The sequence below is a fragment of the Choloepus didactylus genome, chromosome 7 (genome assembly GCF_015220235.1).
Source record: "Choloepus didactylus isolate mChoDid1 chromosome 7, mChoDid1.pri, whole genome shotgun sequence".
Lineage (NCBI taxonomy): Eukaryota > Metazoa > Chordata > Mammalia > Pilosa > Megalonychidae > Choloepus > Choloepus didactylus.
In genome coordinates, this window is record NC_051313.1 from 65120199 (window position 1) to 65141173 (window position 20975).

Sequence of the window (20975 nt, forward strand, 5' to 3'; positions counted from 1 at the left end):
ACAGGAGGGCACATGCCAAGCACCACGGGGTGTCAGGGCATCAAGTGACTGCTCTCTCTGCCTGCACTGCCTTCCCTGTCTGATCTGGGGCTTCAAAGGCTATCTCGCCCAGAAGCAAACAACTGAAGGAATGGGGCTTCCTAAGGTGGGCCAGGCTTGTCTCTGAAGTCATTGCAACACCATTTTAAGCAACATATTTAATTAGATGATTTCCACGAAGTATATACAAAGTTTCTAACCATCACAATTCAGTGAAGCACAGAACATTAAGTTACTGGCTTGGGAACAGAAGGCAGCACCAATAGCGACACTTTCCAGTCCTGGTTGCTATGGGGGTAGGGGGTGGGGAAAGGTCTTTTTTTAAACTGAGCCCCTCATTCAATGTACAAAAGAATTACTCTGATCAATATTAAATTGTATTGAAAACAAAATGGACTAAAAAGCAAATACTACCTATGTTGGGGTGGAGGTGGGAGGAAAGAATGAGTCCTTCACAGCAGGAGGTGAGGCAGCTGGGGGAAGGGTCTGCGCCTGTGACCCCAGGTGGTCACTCATGCTGCTCCATTTTTACTTTTGGTGGTCTCGGGGAGGTCTGATTTTTCTTCTCTTTCGTCCCCTTTGTGTTTGCTTGGAAGTTTCGCCAGCTGTCCACACGACCATCTCGACTTCCCTCAAAAGTTTTCTGCCACTCCTGTTCTCGTTTGGCTTTTTCTTGAGCTTCAATCTCTTCTTCTCTTTGTCCCTTCCTTTCATGCATCTCTTTGGCTTCTCTCTCTTTCCTTTTAATTTCCAGGTCAGCAAAGAGTTCCATGGTCTGTTTGTATACTGCCTGTCTGAACAGCTCAGGATCATCCTCTTCCACATTTGTAGGTTTTCCTTCCTTCTTTAATTGCTTTTTCCCCTCTTTCACAGTGTGTTCCACGTATTCTTTTCCTGCTGAATTACATCCAGGGCCCTCTTCTTTTGTTCCTGATCCAGTAGCAACTTGTAAGCTCTGTCCACAGCTTCAGAAGACTTTTGTGCTCTGTCAGCATCATCTTGATTTTTGTCAGGATGCACCAATTTGCAAAACTGCTGAAACCTCTTTTTTATTTCCTCATCTGTCGCTTCAGGATCTATTTGAAGAACCTCAAATGGATTCAAATTGAAGTAGGAGGAACCAGGACGGGTCAATCTTTCAATTTGATTTTGGATGTTAGAACCGAATCTCTCTTCTCTGTTTCACCTCACTGTAAAAGGTCATAAACGCTTCTTTGTGCTGCCTCACTGCCGGAAGCCCGGCTTTCCCCTGAAGCCACCGTCTCCCCAGCTTAGCCACCTAACCTTTCTTATTAATTCTACTAGTTTATATATAGATTCTTATGTATTTTCTAAGTATATACATTCATATCATTTACCAAAAATAACTTTTATTTCTTCCTTTCTTATCCATTTACTTTTCATGCCTTTTCCATCTTTTATTGTGCTGATGAGGACTTCCAGTTCAATGTTGAAAAGTAGTAGTGACAACATAGAGCTCTGTTATTTTAAAAGAAATGTTTATATTTTCCCATTAAGTATGGTGCTTTCAGAAAATAAATATTTTCCTGGTTAAGAAAGTTCTGCTGCTATTCATTGTATGGGAATTTTCATTTTAACAAACACTGCAGGTTACTGTTGTTCAGGTGACCCAGGGGTACACACTTTGGACAAGCAGTTTCTATAAAGAATATCATGTCCAGCAGGTACTTCTCCATCTCTTTAGTATCATATACAAATTCCATCTTTGATTATAATGGATAATGGTACATTCATGTGATAGATGTAGTTAAAAACAGGTTAGCTCTGCTGACCACTCAGTAAAGAAAGTGACTTGAAATGCCAAAAATGTGATCATAATTTATTGATACTTATAAATTTTGTTACCATTATAAAAGTGCTGCAGAAATCCTAAGCAAAAATGACTAATTTTATGCTCTGACCACAATTTAATCAAGTGTTTTTAAAGGAATTTATTACCTATGCTTAAAACCCAAATAAAAACCCTATTTTCTTATTTCTACATTATTTTATTAGTACAAGAATTCTAAAGAAACCCTCAATTTGGCCTATCTTCTTTTATAACCTTTCAATTTAATACATATTATTTGTTTATTCAGAGTAACATCACCTAGCTTTTTAATCTTTCATTTTATAATTGCAATTTAGAAAATTAACTAAAAAGCATTTTTTTCAGTAACGTTAATCCATTGACTATACTTAATATTTTACTAACATTTAATGTAATATGGTATCTTCTTATTAAATCACAAGTTTTTAAAACAGCTTTGTGGAGGTATAATGATATACAACAAACTACACGTTAATGTTTACAGTGACTTTTTGACATATGTATACACTCATGAACCATCACCGCAATCAAGATAATGAACATATCCATCACTTCCCCCCAAAGTTTCCTCCTTTGCCAGTGTAATCTTTCCCTTTCATCCCTCCCTGCTTGCTGCCCCCCCCCCATAATCATGGATCTACTTTCTGTCTCAATAGATTAGTTTGCATTCTTTAGAATTGTGTGAGAACATGCACTCTTTTTTTGTATACCTTCTCTCACACAGCATAATTATTTTGAGATTCATCCATATTGTGTATATCAACAGTTCATCTACTATTTATTCCTACTTATTGCTAATTTATTGCTAATTTATTATCCAATGTATGGATATGCTAAAATTCTTTATCATTCACCTGTAAATCACAAGTTTTTAATGTGATAAAATAAAAGGTTCTTTGCCTCAAAATCTGAAAGCAGAACAGATTAGAAAAAAATAAAATGTGAGAAGAAACCATTTGTTTTGATCAAAGGTAGGACACTGGTGATGAAAACCAAGTCTGAAAGAAATAGAGAAGTTAGTGGAGGGTGACCAATTTTAGGGAAGCAAGCCTAGAACATGAACTGAGTAATCTAGTCATTAGAAGTTGGGAGCAGGTGTAACAGTGAATTGGAAAATATTTAAATATAATAAAGTCCTCTTTCCCTTTATGGTTAGTACATTTTGTGTTCTATTTAAGAAAACTTTGCCTTTCCCAAGGCCATGAAGATATTCTAAGTTGCCTTATAAAAGTTTTATTATTTTGTCTTTCACATTTAGGTCTACAATCCATTGGGAATGTATTTTGGTGTATGATATGAAGTAGAAGTCAATATTCATTTTTCCATATAGATACCCAGTTTGTCCTGCACCATTTATATAAAAAAGCATCCTTTCTCATTCCATTGCAGTGTCACCTTTGTCATAAATCGAGTATTTGTTTATGTGTGCTGTGTGAGTATGCTTATGTGTGGTGTGTGGGTATGTTTCATTCTTTTATTCCATCCTTTGCATCAATATTATACATTATTAATTATTGCAACTTTCTAGTAAATTTGATAAGAGCAAAGTTCTCTAGCTTTATTCTTCTTTTTAAAGATTGTCTTGGCTATTGTTGACCCATTGCTCTTTAAAATCAGCTTATCAATTTCCACAAAAAACTTGCTGGAATTTTTCTTGCTATCTATAGATCAATTTTATCCTATAGATTAATTTTCTAAAATCTTTATAATGAGTCCTTCAATCCATGAACATGGTATATCTTTCCATTTACTTAGTTCTTCTTTAATTTCTCTTAATAATGTTTTATAGTTTTCCATGTATGTCTTGTATACCATTATTAGTTGAGTAATTTGAAAAATACTAATGCTTAAGCTCCTCTCCCAGAGGTTCTGAATCAATTGGTCTGATATACTTTCCAGGCAGTGGTAGTTTTCCATGATGCACAGGTGATTCTAATACACAGATGCTATTGAGAAACACTGCTCTGGAAACCTCTCTCAAGGCTGACATTAATCTATTATCTATACTTTTGAGTTACTGTCACTCACCCAGTTAAAAACTATCTACATATATTATCATTGAGTCCTGGCTTCTTTTTTTTAAAGAAAGATTCATTCAAATAACACCCACTAATCTAAATCTACAAGTTAAATATGCTAGAATAGAAAGGTACAAATAGAGTGGAGTGATTACTCACCTAAATCATAGAAATAAACAGGCTTACTGTCTATGTGATTTTGAGAAAGTTACTTAAGCTCAACGAGTCTCATTTTTCTACTCTGTACCTAACAATCATGTAGTTCTTGTGATTGTTAAATCATTTAATTTAGGGAAAGCTCTTTACAGTGGGCCTGGAACAAGGTTAGCACTCAAGGTATACTTTTGTTAATGCCTTAATTTGGACATTTTCATGGCCTTAGAACTGTAAATTTGTAACCAAATAAAACCCTATAAAAGGCAATCCATTTCTGGTATTTTGCATAATGGCAGCATTAGCAAACTGGAACAATGCCAAATGTGATTTTTGACAAGGTGACAATAACCACTCAATTGGTAAAGAATAGTTCCTTCAATAAATAGTGCTGGGAAAATTGTATCTCCATTTGCAAAAAAGAATATAAGAGCTAGAACTATCAAACTCCCAGAAGAAAATGTATGGAAGTGTGCTGGTTTGAAACTGTTATGGACCCCAGCAGAGCCATGGTCTTTTAATCCAATCTTGTTAGGTGGAAACTTTTGATTGAATGTTTCCGTGAAGATATGACTCACCCAACTGTGAGTAAGACCTTCTGATTAGATAATTTCCATGGAGGTGTGGATCCTGCCCTTTCAGCATGGGTCTTGATTAGATCGCTGGAGTCCTTTAAGAGAGCTCATGGAGATAAGGAGCTCAGAGAAGCTAAGAGAGACATTTTGGAGAGATGCTAAGATGCGTAATCCAAAGTTTGCGCCAGAAGAAGCTAAGCACTGACCCAGACCTAGACTCTTGGAGATGCTTGGAGATGCAGACAGAAGGATGTTTGGAGATGTTAAGCTAAGAGATGAAGCCAGAGTTTGCCCATGAGGAGCTAAGAGAGGACTTCCGGATGCTTAGAGAGAAATGCCCCAGGAGAACCAAGCAGAGAGCTGAAAGAAGCTAGGAGAAACATAATGCCAGCGACATTTTGGGGAAAGTCATTTTGAAACCCAACCTAGGAGCAAAGAATCAGCAGATGCTGGCCACTTGCCTTCCCAGCTGACAGAAGTGTTCTGGACGCCATTGTTGATGCCTTAGTATGGACACTTCCGTGGTCTTAGAACTGTATATTTATAATCTAATAAATCCTCTTTATAAAAGCCTATCCATTTCTGGTATTTTGCATAACAGTAGCTTTAGCAAACCAGAATGGGAAGCATCTTCAGGACCTTGTGTTAGGCAATGGTTCTTCAGACTTTACACCCAAAACACAGACAACATAAGAAATTAAATAGATAAATGGGACCTCATCAAAATTAAAAACTTTTGCACCTCAAAGGATTTTATCATAAAAGTAAAATGATAACCTATGCAATGGGAGGAAATATTTGGAAACAACATACCCAATAAAGATTTAATATCCAGAATGTATAAAGAAATCCTTCAACTTAACAGCAAAAAGACAAACAACCCAATTGTAAAAAGACTTGGATGTCTCTCCAAAGAAAATACACAAATGGCCAGAAAGCACATGAAAAGATACTCAACATTATTAGCCATCAGGGAATGCAAATCAAAACCACAATAAAATACCATTTCACACCCATTTGAATGACTGCTATTAAGAAAACAGAAAATAACAAGTGTTGGAGAGGAAGTGGAGAGATAGGAACATTCTTTCATGGCTAGTGGGAATGTAACATGGTGCATCCACTCTAGAAAACAGTCTGCATTTCCTCAGAAAGCTAAGTATAGAACTATCATATGATCAACAATCCACTACTAGGTATAAACCCAAAACATTTGAAAGTAGGGATGTGAACAGATATTTGCACAGTGATGTTCATAGTGGCATTATTCACAACTGCAAAAAGATGGAAGCAACCCAAGGGTCCGCCAAGTGATGAACATATAAATAAAATGTTCCGGTTTGCTAATGGTGCCAGAATGCAAAATACCAGAAATTAATTGGCTTTTATAAAGGGGACTTATTTGGTTACACAGTACAGTCTTAAGGCCATAAAGTGCCCAAGGTAACACTGAGTATAGCCAAAACAATTTTGGAAAAGAACAAAATTGAAGCACTTACATGACCTGACTCCAACACTTACTATAAAGCTACAGCAATCAAGACAGTGTCATACTGGAGTAAAGAGAGACTATCAACATATCCACAACAGGAATAGAATAGAGTCCACCTTCACTGGAGGATGGCCAATGGCGTCCAGAAAACCTCTGTTAGCTGGGAAGGCACGTGGCTGGTGTCTGCTCCAAAGTTCTGGTTTCAAAATAGCTTTCTCCCAGGACATTCCTCTCTAGGCTGCAGCTCCCCTTCAAAATGTCACTCTCAGCTGCTCTTGGGGCATTTGTGCTCTCTTAGGTTCTCTAGAGCCAAAGTCTGATTTCAAGGGCTGTCTCCAAAATGTCTCTGTAAGCTACAGCTTCTCTCTCAGCTCCTGTGCATTCTTCAAAGTGTCCCTCTTGGCTGTGGCAAGCAGTGAGCTCCTTCTGTCTGAGCTTTTTATATGGCTCCAGTGATTTAATTCAGACCCACCCTGAATGGGTGGGATAACACCTCCATTATTTATCCAATCAAGGTGTTGTCCGCAGTTGATTGAGTCACCTCTCCATGGAAACAATCAATAGGTTCCAAAATCTAACCAACACTAATGAGACTGGCCCCACAAGATTGCATCAAAGAACATGGTGTGTTGGGGCACATAAAATGTGGTATATACATACAATGGAATATTACTCAGTCATAAAAAGGAATGAAGTAGCTGGTGGCTGGAACCCCGACTCCCCTGCTGACTTCCCCAGAGCACCAGGATGTCCGCTGCACCCAGCCAGCCACATCCGGGCATCCCCTCAGAAGCCCTCCTTCACTCCCAAAGTCCAAGAGTGGGGGCAGGAGTGGGGTTGGGGTTTTGGGGGAGTGGGGGTGGGATTGGGGAAGTGGAGGTGAGGGACTGGGGGGTGGGAGGCAGCTGGAATCCTGTCGCAGGGGCTGGCACCAGGGCCCCTCCTCGCCTGGTCATGGGCTCGGGATGCCAGAGCTGCAAGCCAGATATCTCTGAGAGGCCACAGTGAGCGGTACCCTGGCAGCTCACGGTGAGATGCCCCTCAGGCCAATCCTTCTGTTATTGTGGTCTGTGGAGACATCTTATTCTGAAGGAGCTAGGAAAGATTTAAGAGCACACATCTGTTGATAAGGAAGCTGCCATTCAGCCTCCTGGTAAGAGAAATATGTGTTAAATTCTCTAGTGTTATGGACTTCAATTGACAAACCCAGGCCCTACTGGCCCTACAAGAGGCAGGAGAAACATTTCTAGTTCGTCTCTGTGATGACACCTACCTCCTCTCTGCACATGCTGGCTGCATCATTCTGGTCCGGAAGGATGTACAACTGGCCAGGAAGATTCAAGGCGTTCAAGAGGGACTGGGCTGGGCCCCTTCAGCCAGTGTCTCTGTAAGCCTTTCCTGCTCACCCAGAGAGCAAGTGTATATGGGAGGAAAAACACCTAACTTATTGCTGGAGTTGAAGTTTCTCTGCAGGAATTTCCCTTCTCTATCCTTAGTCCCTTGTTGTCTTGCATTCCCTTTTCTCTTTAGTAAAGGCTGGACCTGTTTTTAAATTTATGTTTGGAACACAATGGCTAATGCCTTTTTGTACAATGTTAAATAAAGATATTTTTCTATTAAGTAATGTCCAGGCGACCTGAGTCTCTGACAGAGTTAAGCTTCTCCATATTATGGGGACCAAATGATCTCATTTGATTGAGAGAAATTATTCTTACTTGTGAAAATGGCTTGTTAGTAAATATGTCAGTAAAATTTCAAGGATGATACCAGAGACTCTCCCCAAAGCTGTGACCAGATTCATGGAATTTGAGTGCTGCCTGGAGTAGGCTGTCTCTGGGCAGTGTAGTGTGTTGAAATGTTGCTTTGCTCTTTTTTCTTTTCTTTTCCTTTCTTTTTTTTTTAAAGGATAAGATTGAAGGCTGCATGGCTTTCCTCTAGAACAGAGGTAATATATGAAATAACACAATTCTAAAGACCTCAGCATTATTTTCAGATAAAGAGACTCCAAGGTTGACTTCAGTTCACAAATTATTTGTATGACCGTTTTAATGATTTTGAAGACCTCAAATTTGCTGGTCAATGGAAAAAAGGACATTTACTTGTTTTAGACCTTTCTGTACTGCTTACAATTTTTACCATGTGTACATTTAATTTTACTTAAAACATAGGCAAAAAATTAAGACATGACCACTTCAATCAATTGTATGTTTAGCATGCAAACCTCCATCCACCAGAATAGTCTCATCTCTAGTGGTGACATCAAATTATTGAGTGGGCTTTGCTTGTCAACAAATTTATAACTTTTCAAAAACTTAATTGGGATTGAAATAGAAAATATTTAATGTCAAATGTTCTCATTCCTTCCAGTAAATGCTTATCAATGTTATTCAGAAATTCTAAGCTGTAGAATTTAACATTTTGTTCTTATTTGTAAATCAAGATGTATAATAATTTATACTTTGGAATTTTTATAACTGTGGATAAGTAGAAATAATATTTAAATGAAAACAAACTTAGAACCTAATTTATTAAAGCATACAGAGATTATACTTTTGTGTGTGTGTGTTAACATTAAGTTCTATGTTTGTATATTACATGTTAAACAAGAGAATTGAGGTATGAGTGTGCCTCCAATGGAGTGAACGAACAGATAAAAACCTTGCCTTATTGCAACCGGAAAGAGTTTAAGAGTTCCAGAGACATGAGAAGTGTTACCCAAAGATTTTAGATTTTGTGCATGGTAAAAATGATTAGTGAAGGAGGACTACTACTAATGTGACAATCAGCTGAATTCAGAGACAAACTGAAGGGCTGGACCATGTTTTATTGTTGAATAAATAAGTTTTAACCCTATTGTTGTTCCACATTAACTCATATTTATGCAGACATTGAAATAAAGAACATCTATACATGGAATATATCTTAAAAAAAAAAAAGGAATGAAGTCAAGATACATGCAACAACATGGATGAACTTTGAAGACATCATGTTGAGTGAAATAAGCCAGACATAAAAAGTCAAATGTATGATTTTGCTTATATGAAATTCCTAGAAGAAACAAACTTCATAGAGACAGATAATGGTTTATAGAGTATCAGATGCAAAGGGTGGGGGTGAGGCAGGAACAAAGAGTTACAGTTTAATGAGTGAATAGTTCTTGTTTGAGATGATGAAAAAGGAAGGATAATGGACATTGGTGACAATAGCACAATATTGTGAGTATAATTAACATTACTGAATTATATACTTGAATGTGGTTAAAATGGGAAATTATGTGCTGTATTTGGTTACTAGATTTTAAAAAGTTCCAAAAAAGAAAAAAAAAAATCCCCATACAATCTAAGTAGAAAGAGTGGTCTGCTATGTGAATGCAATTTCTAGACAAGTCCCCAGTCCCTACCAGTATAATTCTGTCTCCAAGTCAGTTGTGTAAAGAACACTCTGGGTGTGGTCAAGAGAGTAAAACAGGCAGTCCATTGGGTATTTGTAGGGAAGGGACTTAGACTGCCATACAGAAGCAAAAGTGGATTGATAGACTAGGTAACCCTCCTGGTTTACTCACCTTAGGAAACCATACAAGGAGAACATTGAGCCAGAGAAGCCCTAAGTTAACTACCAGCTCTGTAATCCTATTATTTCAAATCTGTAATAGCCCAAATTTGCTCCATTTTTGGACTTTCTCCAGTAGTACTCTAGAACAGAGGACTCTAGCAAAGCTCATGTTGCCATGAAGAAATGGGGTGGGACTATGGGCCAAGCTAACCAGGCTGGAGTTGAGTTTACCAACTGTGGAGTTTCAGGAGGTCCACCTGGCAGAAAGAAAGACTGATACTATCACTATTTCTGTTACTCAGAGAGATGAAGCTGAGGTCTGTGAAATCTAAATATTGAGGAATCGTGAAACGAAAAGGTTTCTGGTAGATTATCAGTGTTGTTACTAAAGTTGTACCCTTTTTGGAGCAATTAGAAGTCCAAACTGTGATGTATACAGAGTGAATGAATGAGTTACTGTTAAAGCTAAATGGCCATCTTTATGGGAGAAGTGGGGGGAATGAGTACTGCAAGTGTCTGAATTTCATTCCCAGAAAGAACAATAATGTTATTGTCCTACTCAAAGGTAAGCATAAGTCCTAAGAAGGAAGAAAAGCTTTCCTGTGCCTTACGGACATCTTACATACAAAAATCAATGCAGAGAATTGCTTCCAAATTCAGCCTCAGTGATATACTATACACGGCAACTACTGAAATGGTTTAAATGATGCCTATATAGATAACTATGACACTTTACTTACTCATATATAAGGGAGCCACCTGCTGTTAAAATAGGATCCTACAATTCCTCCAACTACAACACTACATTAGCTTAGTGGCAATAATCTAAGCCAACAATTTTGTAGGGAGAAGTAATCCACTTGCCTTTTGTGCAAGTCAGAAAATATTCATCCAATCCAATTTTAGGTTGCGTTTTTACACATTGCAATACTCAGAGTGTCCTGGTATGCTGGAGTTATTAAGGCTGTGTGTAGAAACAAATGTCCCAGCCAATTTCCTTCTGAGTGTTTTTGGTCATGCTAATTCCTCCACCTGGAATGTCGTCCCAAACTTGTCTTTTGCCAGTCCCAATCCTCCCAACCTGCAGGCTCAGCTCAAGTCTTGCCTCCTCTGTGCAGACCCCATCCCTGCTCCAGCCCACAGAGGGCTCCCTGAATTGAATCTCTGTTCTGCCTCTGCAGCAGAACACCTGTTGGTACTTAAACCAAATTCTGTTTCATGGTGATATAAACTAATAGATAGCATTTACCATATGCCAGCATTTTGTAAGCACTTTACTTATTTAATTCTCACATTAACCCTATGAGGTAGCTATTATTACAATCCCGATTGGCAAAAGAGGAAACTGAGACCTAGAGAAGTTAAAAATAACTTGCCCAAAGTCAACAGGCTATTCAGCAGTGCAGCCAAGATTTAAATCCAGCAATATGACTCCAGGACACATGCAGAGGACAAGGACTATGTTCTAAAATTCTCTTGGTGCTCCCACAGTACCTGGCCTAGTGCTAGATCTTAGGCATCGGTTTTTATAGTTTTACAACAGTTTACTAATTTTCCAGGAGGTCAGAGGCCCAGGGAAGAGGATAGGTTTTTTCCCGTTCATCACGCTGATGGAACAAGTCTAACAAGATACCATAGGGAAGTCTGGCAAGATAAAATATATAATTTCTGTTGAGCATGTACTATGAGTTTGGCACTGTGCTGAGCGTTTGTACACATTAATTTTTTAAATATTTACAAGTCATTTGAGAGAGGCACTATTCTAAATATTTTATAGATGAGGTACTTGAAGCACAGAGAGATGAAGTAACTTGCCTAAGATTGCACAGCTAGTAAGTGACAGAGAGCTGGGGTATCAATCCAGTTTGACTTCAGACTATGCCTAAACTGTATGCTGTTGTCTTACACCCACTGTTTAAGAATGCTTATTTGCAAGGGGATTTAGAAATCATGGAGGGTACATAGTGAGGACTGTGTATCTGTAACTCCTAATCTTGCAGGATCAGTACAGGAGGGAGTAACTCCGAAGAAGTAGGATTGCATATTCCCAACAATTGACTTCTCTTCCCCTTGGGGATTTCACTGATTACAGCTGCCAGCATTGAGCTGGCCTGGGGGGCCGTGGTGCACTGCTCCCCACCCTTGTTTTTACCGCTCCCCCTTTAACACTCTGGCTTTAACATGCTTGCCATAAAAACCCATAGCAACCCTGAAGCAAGGCTGGAACACTTAAATCAGGATTTACTCAAGTTCAGAGTAATAAGGCAATTTTTTTAAAAGAGCATAATATATAGCACTATAATCTGGTTTACAATGTCTGGCCCGCTCTCCAAATCCTGAACAAAATGGAGACTCCAACTTCCCACCTGCTGTGGGTGCATTCTCACCTGTCATCTTTCCTCTTCAAAGTCCGCCCCTAGAGGGTTGGGTTTAGGAGGAAGTGAGAGTTCCCTGTGTGGTGCAATAAAATGTAAATGTTCTGTTTCCTGGATGAGAGCCTGCCTCCTCCCACAGACAGTGGACACTGGAGATGGTCACTCCCTTCTATCCCTCTCTCCATGAATGAAACCTATTCTTAAGCCTCAACAGGGCAACATTTGAAAAAAAAAGTCTGGCATGAAAAAGTAAAAGATATTTATGTGAACAGTAGTAGGTAGCCACAAACAAATTCCTCTGGTCAGAGTATCAGGAGATGAAAGAAATTCTCACACCAGGATGCCTAAGAGTTCAAGAGAAGCCAGTAAGATGAATGGACCCTGGCTGGGGGCACATCCTGACAATACTGTGTGCATGTGCATGTGCACATGGCCCAGGGGTGGTGGTGATATGCATTTTCTTTCCAGATACTGTAACTTGGGGTGTGAATGACTGGGAGATCACGGGGAAGACTGAATGTGAAGACAGCATGGACGACAGTGCACTGTGGTTGCTTCTACTGATGCTGCCTCCAAACCTGTTTGCCCACTGCTGCCAGGCACCTGACCACTTTGAGGACACCTAGACTCATAATTGTAGATGCTCAAAACAGTAGTTATTAATTTGTATTAAATGCCTGATTGTTTTTATTTAAAAAAAAAATACAACTGTGAATCTGGCAACAGTGCTTTACCTAGATATTTCTTTCCTGGAGCTTGCCCAGCATATCTAAATTTCTTGTGTCTTCCAGCAGTTCGCTCCACTTTGGCAAACACCAAAAGCAAAAGGCACTGCAGGGTCAGTGGTTATTGGTGGGAATAGATGAACCAGTTTCATCTCCTTGAAAAACACTCCTTTCTGATCATTGAGAAATAATGTATCAATCATGTCTCTTTCATAGGTGGAACTGTTTTATAAGAAAACCTTTCTTAAACATAGATACATGTGGTATCTTCACATAGTGCAAGAGATCAGCAAACAAAATCCTGCAGGCTGAATCTGGCCCTTTGCTTGTTTTGTGTGGCTTGGAAGTTAAGAATGAATTTTATTTTTTAAAATAGTTGGAAAAAACTCAAGAGAGGATATTTTGTGACATGTAAAAATTATATGAAATTCAAATTTCAGTGTCCATAAATAAAGATTTTTAGAACAGTTATGCTCCTTCTTTTATGTATTGTCTAAGGCTGCTTTTGCATTACAATGGCAGAACTGAATAGATGCGATAGAGGCGTACAGCCTACGAAGTATAGTATTTCCTAGCTGGTCCCTTACTGAAAAAGTTTGGTGACCCCTGATATAGTGTAATAGACTTTCTTACTTTGATGCATACACTACATCTTCATTCTTTTCTAAATCATCTTCGTAGTCTTTTTTCACAGATAAATAAATGGGAGGCTCAAAGAGGTTTTAAATAGTCTGACAGAGACAGGGCCTGAAGTAAAAACCCGTGGGTAAATCACTTAAGCTCTCTAAGTCTTAGTTACATCACTTAACCAAAAAATAGTGTTGACCTCATACGGTTGTGGTGAAGATGAGAGGAAATAATGCATGACAGGGGCTCAGTGTACTCTCTGGTGTGTCATTAGTGCTTACTTAATATTAGCTATTTAAATTATGTAATTATCTCATTATTACTGTGAAAATTCAGATCTGATTCAGCCTAGTACCCCCAAAACAGGAACAAGTTACAAAATCATTGATTTAAAAATGTTGTTTTGTTAAGATTCGAGATAGTTTCCACCCACTTCCTGAACATCTGATCCACTCATGTCCTCAAGTTTCTACCAGTGTGACATCATAATGACCACAGATGGTCCTCTGGGAGATGGATATCCCTGCCTCAGGAAGAGTCCACAGCCACTTTACCTCTTCTGATCTGTAAAATGAGGATAAGAATGCTCATCTCATGTAACCAGAAGCTCAAAGGACATAACAGATGTGAAGGCACTTTGGAAAGTGAAACGTCTTTGCAGTAAAATTATTACTCTATGAGGTCTTTTGTAAAAGTAGGCAATTCCTAAAAGCATTGTCAGTTCCTAGGCTGTTGACAGTTATATCATGACCTCAATATAACCTTTAGTTTCTCTTTATTCCTTGGCTTGGAGAAAAGCAAGCTGTAATCAGCCCAGAACTTTGGACCAAGTGTGCCAGTGATGGCAGGGCAGGGGAAGTTGTCAGCAGAAGTGAAGAAATGACGGAACTTCTGAAGCTTCCTGCTAGCTGTATTCCTAAGCATTCTCCACCCCTGTCTCTCTCCTATGGGCCCTCTCTCCCTTCCTCAGTCTGTCTTCCTTTCTCCACACTTTCCTTTCTCCTCCAGTTTTCCCATCTCCTTCTTCCATCTCTCTTCCCATTCTCACCCCATCTGACTTTCTTCTCTCACATCAATCTGAAGGATGCTAGTAGTAGTTGATATCATTTCTGTTCCTTGTCCTTATCTTTATGTTATTCTCCTGCTAATGTAAATTGCTGTTACTTGTTATTTGAGAAGAAATAATTAAATAAATAGGACTTTATTGTTTGCAGATCTCTTTCACATGTGTTATTTTGTTAATCCTCAGGTCTTCCCAAAAACCCATTAGAAACAGTGTTCCAAATTATAAAAGTGAATAATGAGAGGGTGAGGGATTGGGTTTAGAGCGCGGGGTCCTGCTTGCTGTACCTGCTTTAGAGATGGAGGAAATTTACGCTAAGTTTGTGTCTCAGAAAATCAGCAAAACTCGTTGGCGGCCGATGCCCCAGGGGAGCCTGCAGACTGCAGAGATCTTCGCGACGGGCTCTTGGGATAACGAGGAAAATTATGTTTCACTGTGGTCTTTTGGAGATTTTGGCAACTTCGACTCGGATGGAGGTTTTGGAGGAGACCATCAGTTATTGTGTGATATCAGACACCATGGTGATGTAATGGATTTGCAATTTTTAGACCAGGAAAGAATTGTAGCAGCTTCATCAACAGGATGTGTGACTATTTTCCTTCACCATCAGAATAACCAGACACTGTCAGTCAACCAGCAGTGGACAACAGCGCACCACCACACTGGGCTGGGCAGTCCCTCCTATAGCAGCGCCCCATGCACTGGGGTCGTGTGCAACAACCCTGAGATCGTCACAGTCGGTGAAGATGGTAGGATAAATCTCTTCAGAGCTGATCACAGGGAAGCTGTGAGAACAATAGACAATGCAGATAGCAGTACGCTACATGCTGTAACCTTCCTTCGAACTCCTGAGACTCTGACAGTAAATTCAATTGGACAGTTAAAAATATGGGATTTCAGACAACAAGGAAATGAGCCTTCTCAGATATTATCACTGACTGGTGACCGAGTGCCACTCCACTGTGTTGACAGACATCCCAACCAGCAGCATGTTGTAGCCACTGGTGGCCAGGATGGAATGCTGAGCATTTGGGATGTCAGACAAGGTTCTATGCCAGTGTCTCTTCTGAAGGCTCATGAAGCTGAAATGTGGGAAGTTCACTTTCACCCGTCCAACCCAGATCATCTATTCACTTGTTCTGAGGATGGATCCCTCTGGCATTGGGATGCCTCCACAGACAAACCTGAGAGATCATCACTCTTTCAACAAGGTGGAAGAAGTAGTACTTTTTTGTCTCATAGCATAAGTAACCAGGCTAATGTCCACCATTCTCTACTAAGTTCCTGGCTCAGCACTGATCCTGCCAAAGACCGGATTGAAATCACAAGCTTGCTTCCCAGCAGGACTCTGTCAGTAAATAGTTTAGATGTTTTAGGTCCTTGTCTTGTTTGTGGAACTGATGCAGAAGCAATTTATGTTACTAGACAACTTTTTTCATGAAAGTGCCATAATTATAAGATTGCAAGTAAACACACAGCCTTTTGAATTTCAACTTATGAGCAAAATTGTTATTAGAAAACGTAAGGTGGGCAGTAGAAACATCAGTAAGCTTGTTAATATTGATGGCCCAGTTTCAACTTTTGTTAGTTAGACATTCCTATAATAGTTGCAGAATCCAGTAGATACCTGATGGTAAAGAATTTGAATATGTGCAAAATAATCAAAGGAACTCTTGTCCTGCCTTCAAACAAACTATTTTTGATAGCCTATGGAACCAGCCCTTCATTTTTGATGTTGGAGGACATACTGTGTTAGATACCACCCTCCCACCACCCCCCCAACTGGTTCCTGTAATTTTATGATCAGTATGTAGGTCTACCCATCCTTCGCAGCATTCACCAGTGTTCATGTTTATTCTCTTTATTGCAAGCATTTTCTTCAGTCCTTCCACATCTTATTTCCTTAATAATTTGGATAAATTTTTTTCAGAAAATGAGTAGAGCAAAAATAACAAATTTATACTCAGGTTCAAAACTTTTTAAAGGTGAAAATGTATTGACAAGTTCCTTTATTATAGTAGTTTTGAACAGAACTCAGTCAACTGCTTTAGACCTACACTAATTTTTTTTTTTTTTAATAAAAAAAAAATACATTTTTTTTCTTAAGGAATTTTGTGTTTTTGTTTGGTTTTGAAGCAGTTGAAAACTGCTGAACTGGATGTTGTGCTGTAAAATTAAAAAAAAACTTTATATTAAGTGAACCGACTTCCTGAGTAAAATTTCATAGGTATCATATGAAGAGGTGGTGAGATTTTAAAAATTTGCCATTGTTATCCTTATCAGAAATGTTAGTGATAACCTCGTGACATTGTCTTTCTAAAGTTTGTTAAATGCACTATTGAACTGTTAAGGCCTTAGTGACAAATGGTTGCTATTACACAATTGAAGTATGCATTCATTTACTTGGTAATTACGATAGTGGTAATTCTGGAAAGGTTTTACTTTTCTCTCCAACTAAATATTTCAACTTTCTTTTATACCATTTAACCCAGAGTTTTGGGTTTTCTTGATTGTTTGAGATTTTGGGGTCAAAATTTTAAAATGAAATATATGTGTATATATTTGGATCAATAATTTCAATTAAAGATTTCTAATAACTGAATTTCAAAGAACCTAAGAAGTAAAGGAAATGATGTGGAATATTTAATCTGTTTATAGTTTTATTGCTGGGACTAATTTTGAAGACATTTTTGTTCTTATAAAAGTAGTTACATAATAATACAAAATTTAAAAAACAGAAAAGAGAAAAGTAATTAATTACAGGAAAAACAAAAAAATTTAAGTATCCATGATCTCAATCAGAGACAACTAATAGTCTTTACAGACCGTTTTCTATGTATTAATGTACATAATTTTTTATAACAATGAGAATGTAGATGTTAACATTTCTAAACCCACATTCCCTAGCAGTAAGCATATTTCTCTGCTATCATTTTTTTTTTTTATATCTTAAACTTTTTTATTCCCTACCAAAGACATAAATTTTGTCTTTTGTTTTCTTTCAGTTTTCTACAGTTTCCAACTTGTACCTGTAGTTAATACTGCTTTAATCTGCTAAAGACATTAACTGATTGCTTTCCTAAATCTAAGGATTATATAGTTTAATATAAATATATATCACATATCTTCGTAAAATTTTGACAAAATCAAATAAGCATGCCTTGTTTGAAGTCCATGCTCTTTCCACTACTTATAAAATCTGATTTAAAGATCAAAAATTCTTGGTTGTCACTCTTCGGTTACAATACTCTTCCTTCTGAACTGCCATTCAATTTTTACATAATAACAAGCAATAGAAAACCAAAAAAATTATCTTAATCTTAGTTCTTTTTTGATGCTATAAAATAATGTGAACTTTTTAAAAGAAACAAATATACCCAAAACTCAATACATTCAAATGAGCTGAGTTTCCTTTAAGGTGACAAGTTACCTTGGAAGGCCACAGTTCATTTTTCTAACTATGCTGCCATTGCTCAAGATACCTTTTAAACTCTTTTGGGATTGCCTTCAAAGTTAGCTGCATGCTTTTTATTATTGCCTCAAAGACAGATGTAATTTTTGGAAATTGTTAAGTCATTTGGTGCCAAATAATAGTTAAGGACAATCTAGCTTGGTAATACTTAAAAACAAAAAACAAAAAACAAAAACAAAAACAGTGGGTACTCATAAAGTTAACAGTGTGTGCGACAGATTAACTCTGAATGCAATTCTAAAAGAGCCAAACCTAAGCAGTTTGGGGCAATGGTAGATTGCCAGAATTAGGAAATAATCTTTAAGCAGAATCACTAAGCAGGGTAACATTCATTTAGCTGTCTATGTTCTGACATATTTGTTTAAAGTGAACATTCTGATAGTGAGAATTTATTCCTTTAAAAAGGAATATCATTCTTTAAAAAAAAGAATTTTATTCCTTTAAAGCATCACTGTCAAAGTCAGTACTATACAAGTGTTCTGTTAGAAACTAATTTTCCTTACTTTATCAATAAAGGCTACTTTTAAAAAAAAAAAAAAAAAAAAAAAAAAAAAAAAAAAAAAGTGAATAATGAGCACAAAAAGCTTTTATCCTATTTTTTTTTTCTTAATGGGCGAGTGTCTCTTGAATAAAAAGAAGAGCTCTCCAGCCCAGCGCTGTGGATCTGCAGTATCACTTGGTTGATTTAGTTCTTTGTTTTCTGATTTTGCTGAGGACATCTTTCTCTGATCCATTTTGAAAACGCCCATGACCTTAAGATTGCCTAGGAAATAAACTCCCACTTCTCCAGTATGGTGTTGGAGACTACCCTGATTAACTCCGACCTCTCTTTCCAGCCTTATTTCTGATGACCCTCCTTTATGTACACACTAGATTACATTTTCCTGACTGCCTTTCCTGGTAAATTTTTCTCTGCTTGGATTACCCTTCCTTCTCATCAAATCTGCTGATGGAAGTTGGTCTGGTCCTTCAAGGCTCAATTAAAAAGTAGCCATTATCTTTCTCTGAACTCCCACAGCCCTTTGTTAATAACTCCTTTGGGGCATTCCCCAGGTTTGGCATTGTGTTTTTATTATTGTTTTTGAAACTGGCATCTCCCCACTGCTGTCTGACTTATCTCCATGGTTCCCATGAACCTAGCATAATGCCTGCACACAGCAGGTTTTCCACGAATGCATGAGTGCCTGGACTTACTGTCTTCAGCACAAGATCTAAAAAACTTGGATTTTTAAAAGTTTTCATTTGTATCCTCATTCCATTTGGGAGCTAAACCACTTCCTTTATTCTACCTTAGCATCTATAACATGGTGTTCAATGTGCCACTGCTGAGTCTTTCTCTACCTATAAAGAAATCATAATTTTGCTGGGAAAAATGAAAATGTGGCACAGGTATTTACTCAAGCACTGCAAATCAGTAAAGACTTGGCAAATATGACTATGAATCTGATGCTGACCTTTAGGGTGGCTTTAGATTTTACAAAACCGTTCCATGACTTCAAGGCAGCCTTTACTTTTAAATCTCAATAATCCAGAAAAACACTCCAAATGAATTATTTCTCTGCAAAGGGTCATTAAATATGACATTAACATCCTGGAAAAAAGTTATATTTGTATTCATTTACAATTGAAAAGAGAATATGGTGGATATTTTTACCAAGAGCTCCCCTCCCAAAGAAATTAGGATAGGTTATATAATAGTTGATTTTTAAAATATTATTGGTGCTTCATTAAGACTCAAAACATCTGATCCACTCATGTCCTCAAGTTTCTACCAAGGTGGCATCATAATGACCACTGAAGGATTTGGGGGAAATGGATATCACACGCAAAGAAAAACACTACATTTTCAGCTCAGATTTCTTAGTAACATAAGAAGCCTGCAGACAGAGTTCCCTTGTGGGGTGGTGGTTGTAGGGAGTGGCCCTTAAAATCTTTTAAAAATGTTTGAATGGCGAGAACAAATAGCTTGCAGGCACAGTTATGTAGCAGTTTTATAATGTGGCTTGGAATTTTAGTTATTTTTAAAACATTATATTAATTTTTAAAATGTCATATATTCATATGGTTCATAATTGAAAGGTATAAACTGATATACAATAAAAAAACGAGGCTCCACCTAGCATTCAGCCACAGACCATCCGTTGTCTCCAGGGAGACAATCAAAATGTCCAGAAAAGAAAAAGAAGTATTTTATACATCTACAAGCAAATGGTATGTGTGTGTATGTGTGTGTGTGTGTGTGTATGTGTGTATCCTTTTTTCTCTTTAATTATATAAATAGCATGTTTCTCATGGCTCTAAATACCATCTGGAGAGCAAATAAATATTGCAAATTCAACATGTTCAAACTGAGTTCCTGATCTTTACCTCCAAACAAATTCTACCTGCAGCTTTCCCATTCAGTTGCTAGGAACCCCTGCATATGTATTGCTCAGGTCAAAACTTTGGGGTCATCCTTGACTCCTCTCTCTCTTTCACACTCCACATCCAAGCCCTCAGGAAAGCCTGTTGACTCTACTTTGAAAACATCTCCAGATTCCGACCACTGCTCATTGCCACCCTCTTTGCTGTCACCCTGGTCGCAGCCACCAGCCATCTCTTACCTGGATGACCGTCATCCATGGCCTCCAAATGCTCTCTCTGCTTCGATGTTGTCTCCCATAGTCTATTGTCCACACTGCACTAGAAGGATCCTTTTAAACCACAGGTCATAAAATACCACTCCTTGGGCCAAAACCCTACAATAGTACCCTGTTCACTCAGAATAAAAGTCAAGTCTTTACAAGGCCTGTCCTTGAACTGCCTCCTTCCTTGGTCTTTCTGACCTTCTTCCTACTATTCTTTCCCTCTCATTTACTCTCCTGGGCTCTGCTGTCCTCTCTGCTGTTCCACAACTCGCCAGACACATTTCTGCCTGGGGCCTTTACTCTAGCTCCCTTGCCTGTAACTGTTCTCTCATATATCCTCTCGGCTAACTCCTTCACTTCCTTCAAGCCTTTACTCAGGTCTCACCTTCTAGATGAAGCCCACCTTCACCACCATCATTTAACAGT

At 38.2% G+C, this 20975-nt stretch overlaps 1 protein-coding gene and 1 pseudogene across 1 annotated transcript; one reads left to right on the forward strand and one right to left on the reverse strand.

Moving 5' to 3' along the window:
* Positions 1–547: 547 nt before the first annotated feature.
* Positions 548–1310, reverse strand: LOC119539029 (annotated as a pseudogene).
* A 13438-nt stretch (positions 1311–14748) lies between these two features.
* On the forward strand, positions 14749–16501 carry LOC119539921 (nucleoporin Nup43-like). Its single transcript, XM_037843818.1, has one exon. It carries the CDS (start codon positions 14749–14751, stop codon positions 15889–15891), a length of 1143 nt encoding a protein of 380 aa, XP_037699746.1. The 3' UTR covers positions 15892–16501.
* Positions 16502–20975: the final 4474 nt, after the last annotated feature.

Bases quoted from the DNA above. Each gene is read 5' to 3' on its own strand.
- LOC119539921 (XM_037843818.1), top strand. From the start codon at position 14,749: ATGGAGGAAATTTACGCTAAGTTTGTGTCTCAGAAAATCAGCAAAACT.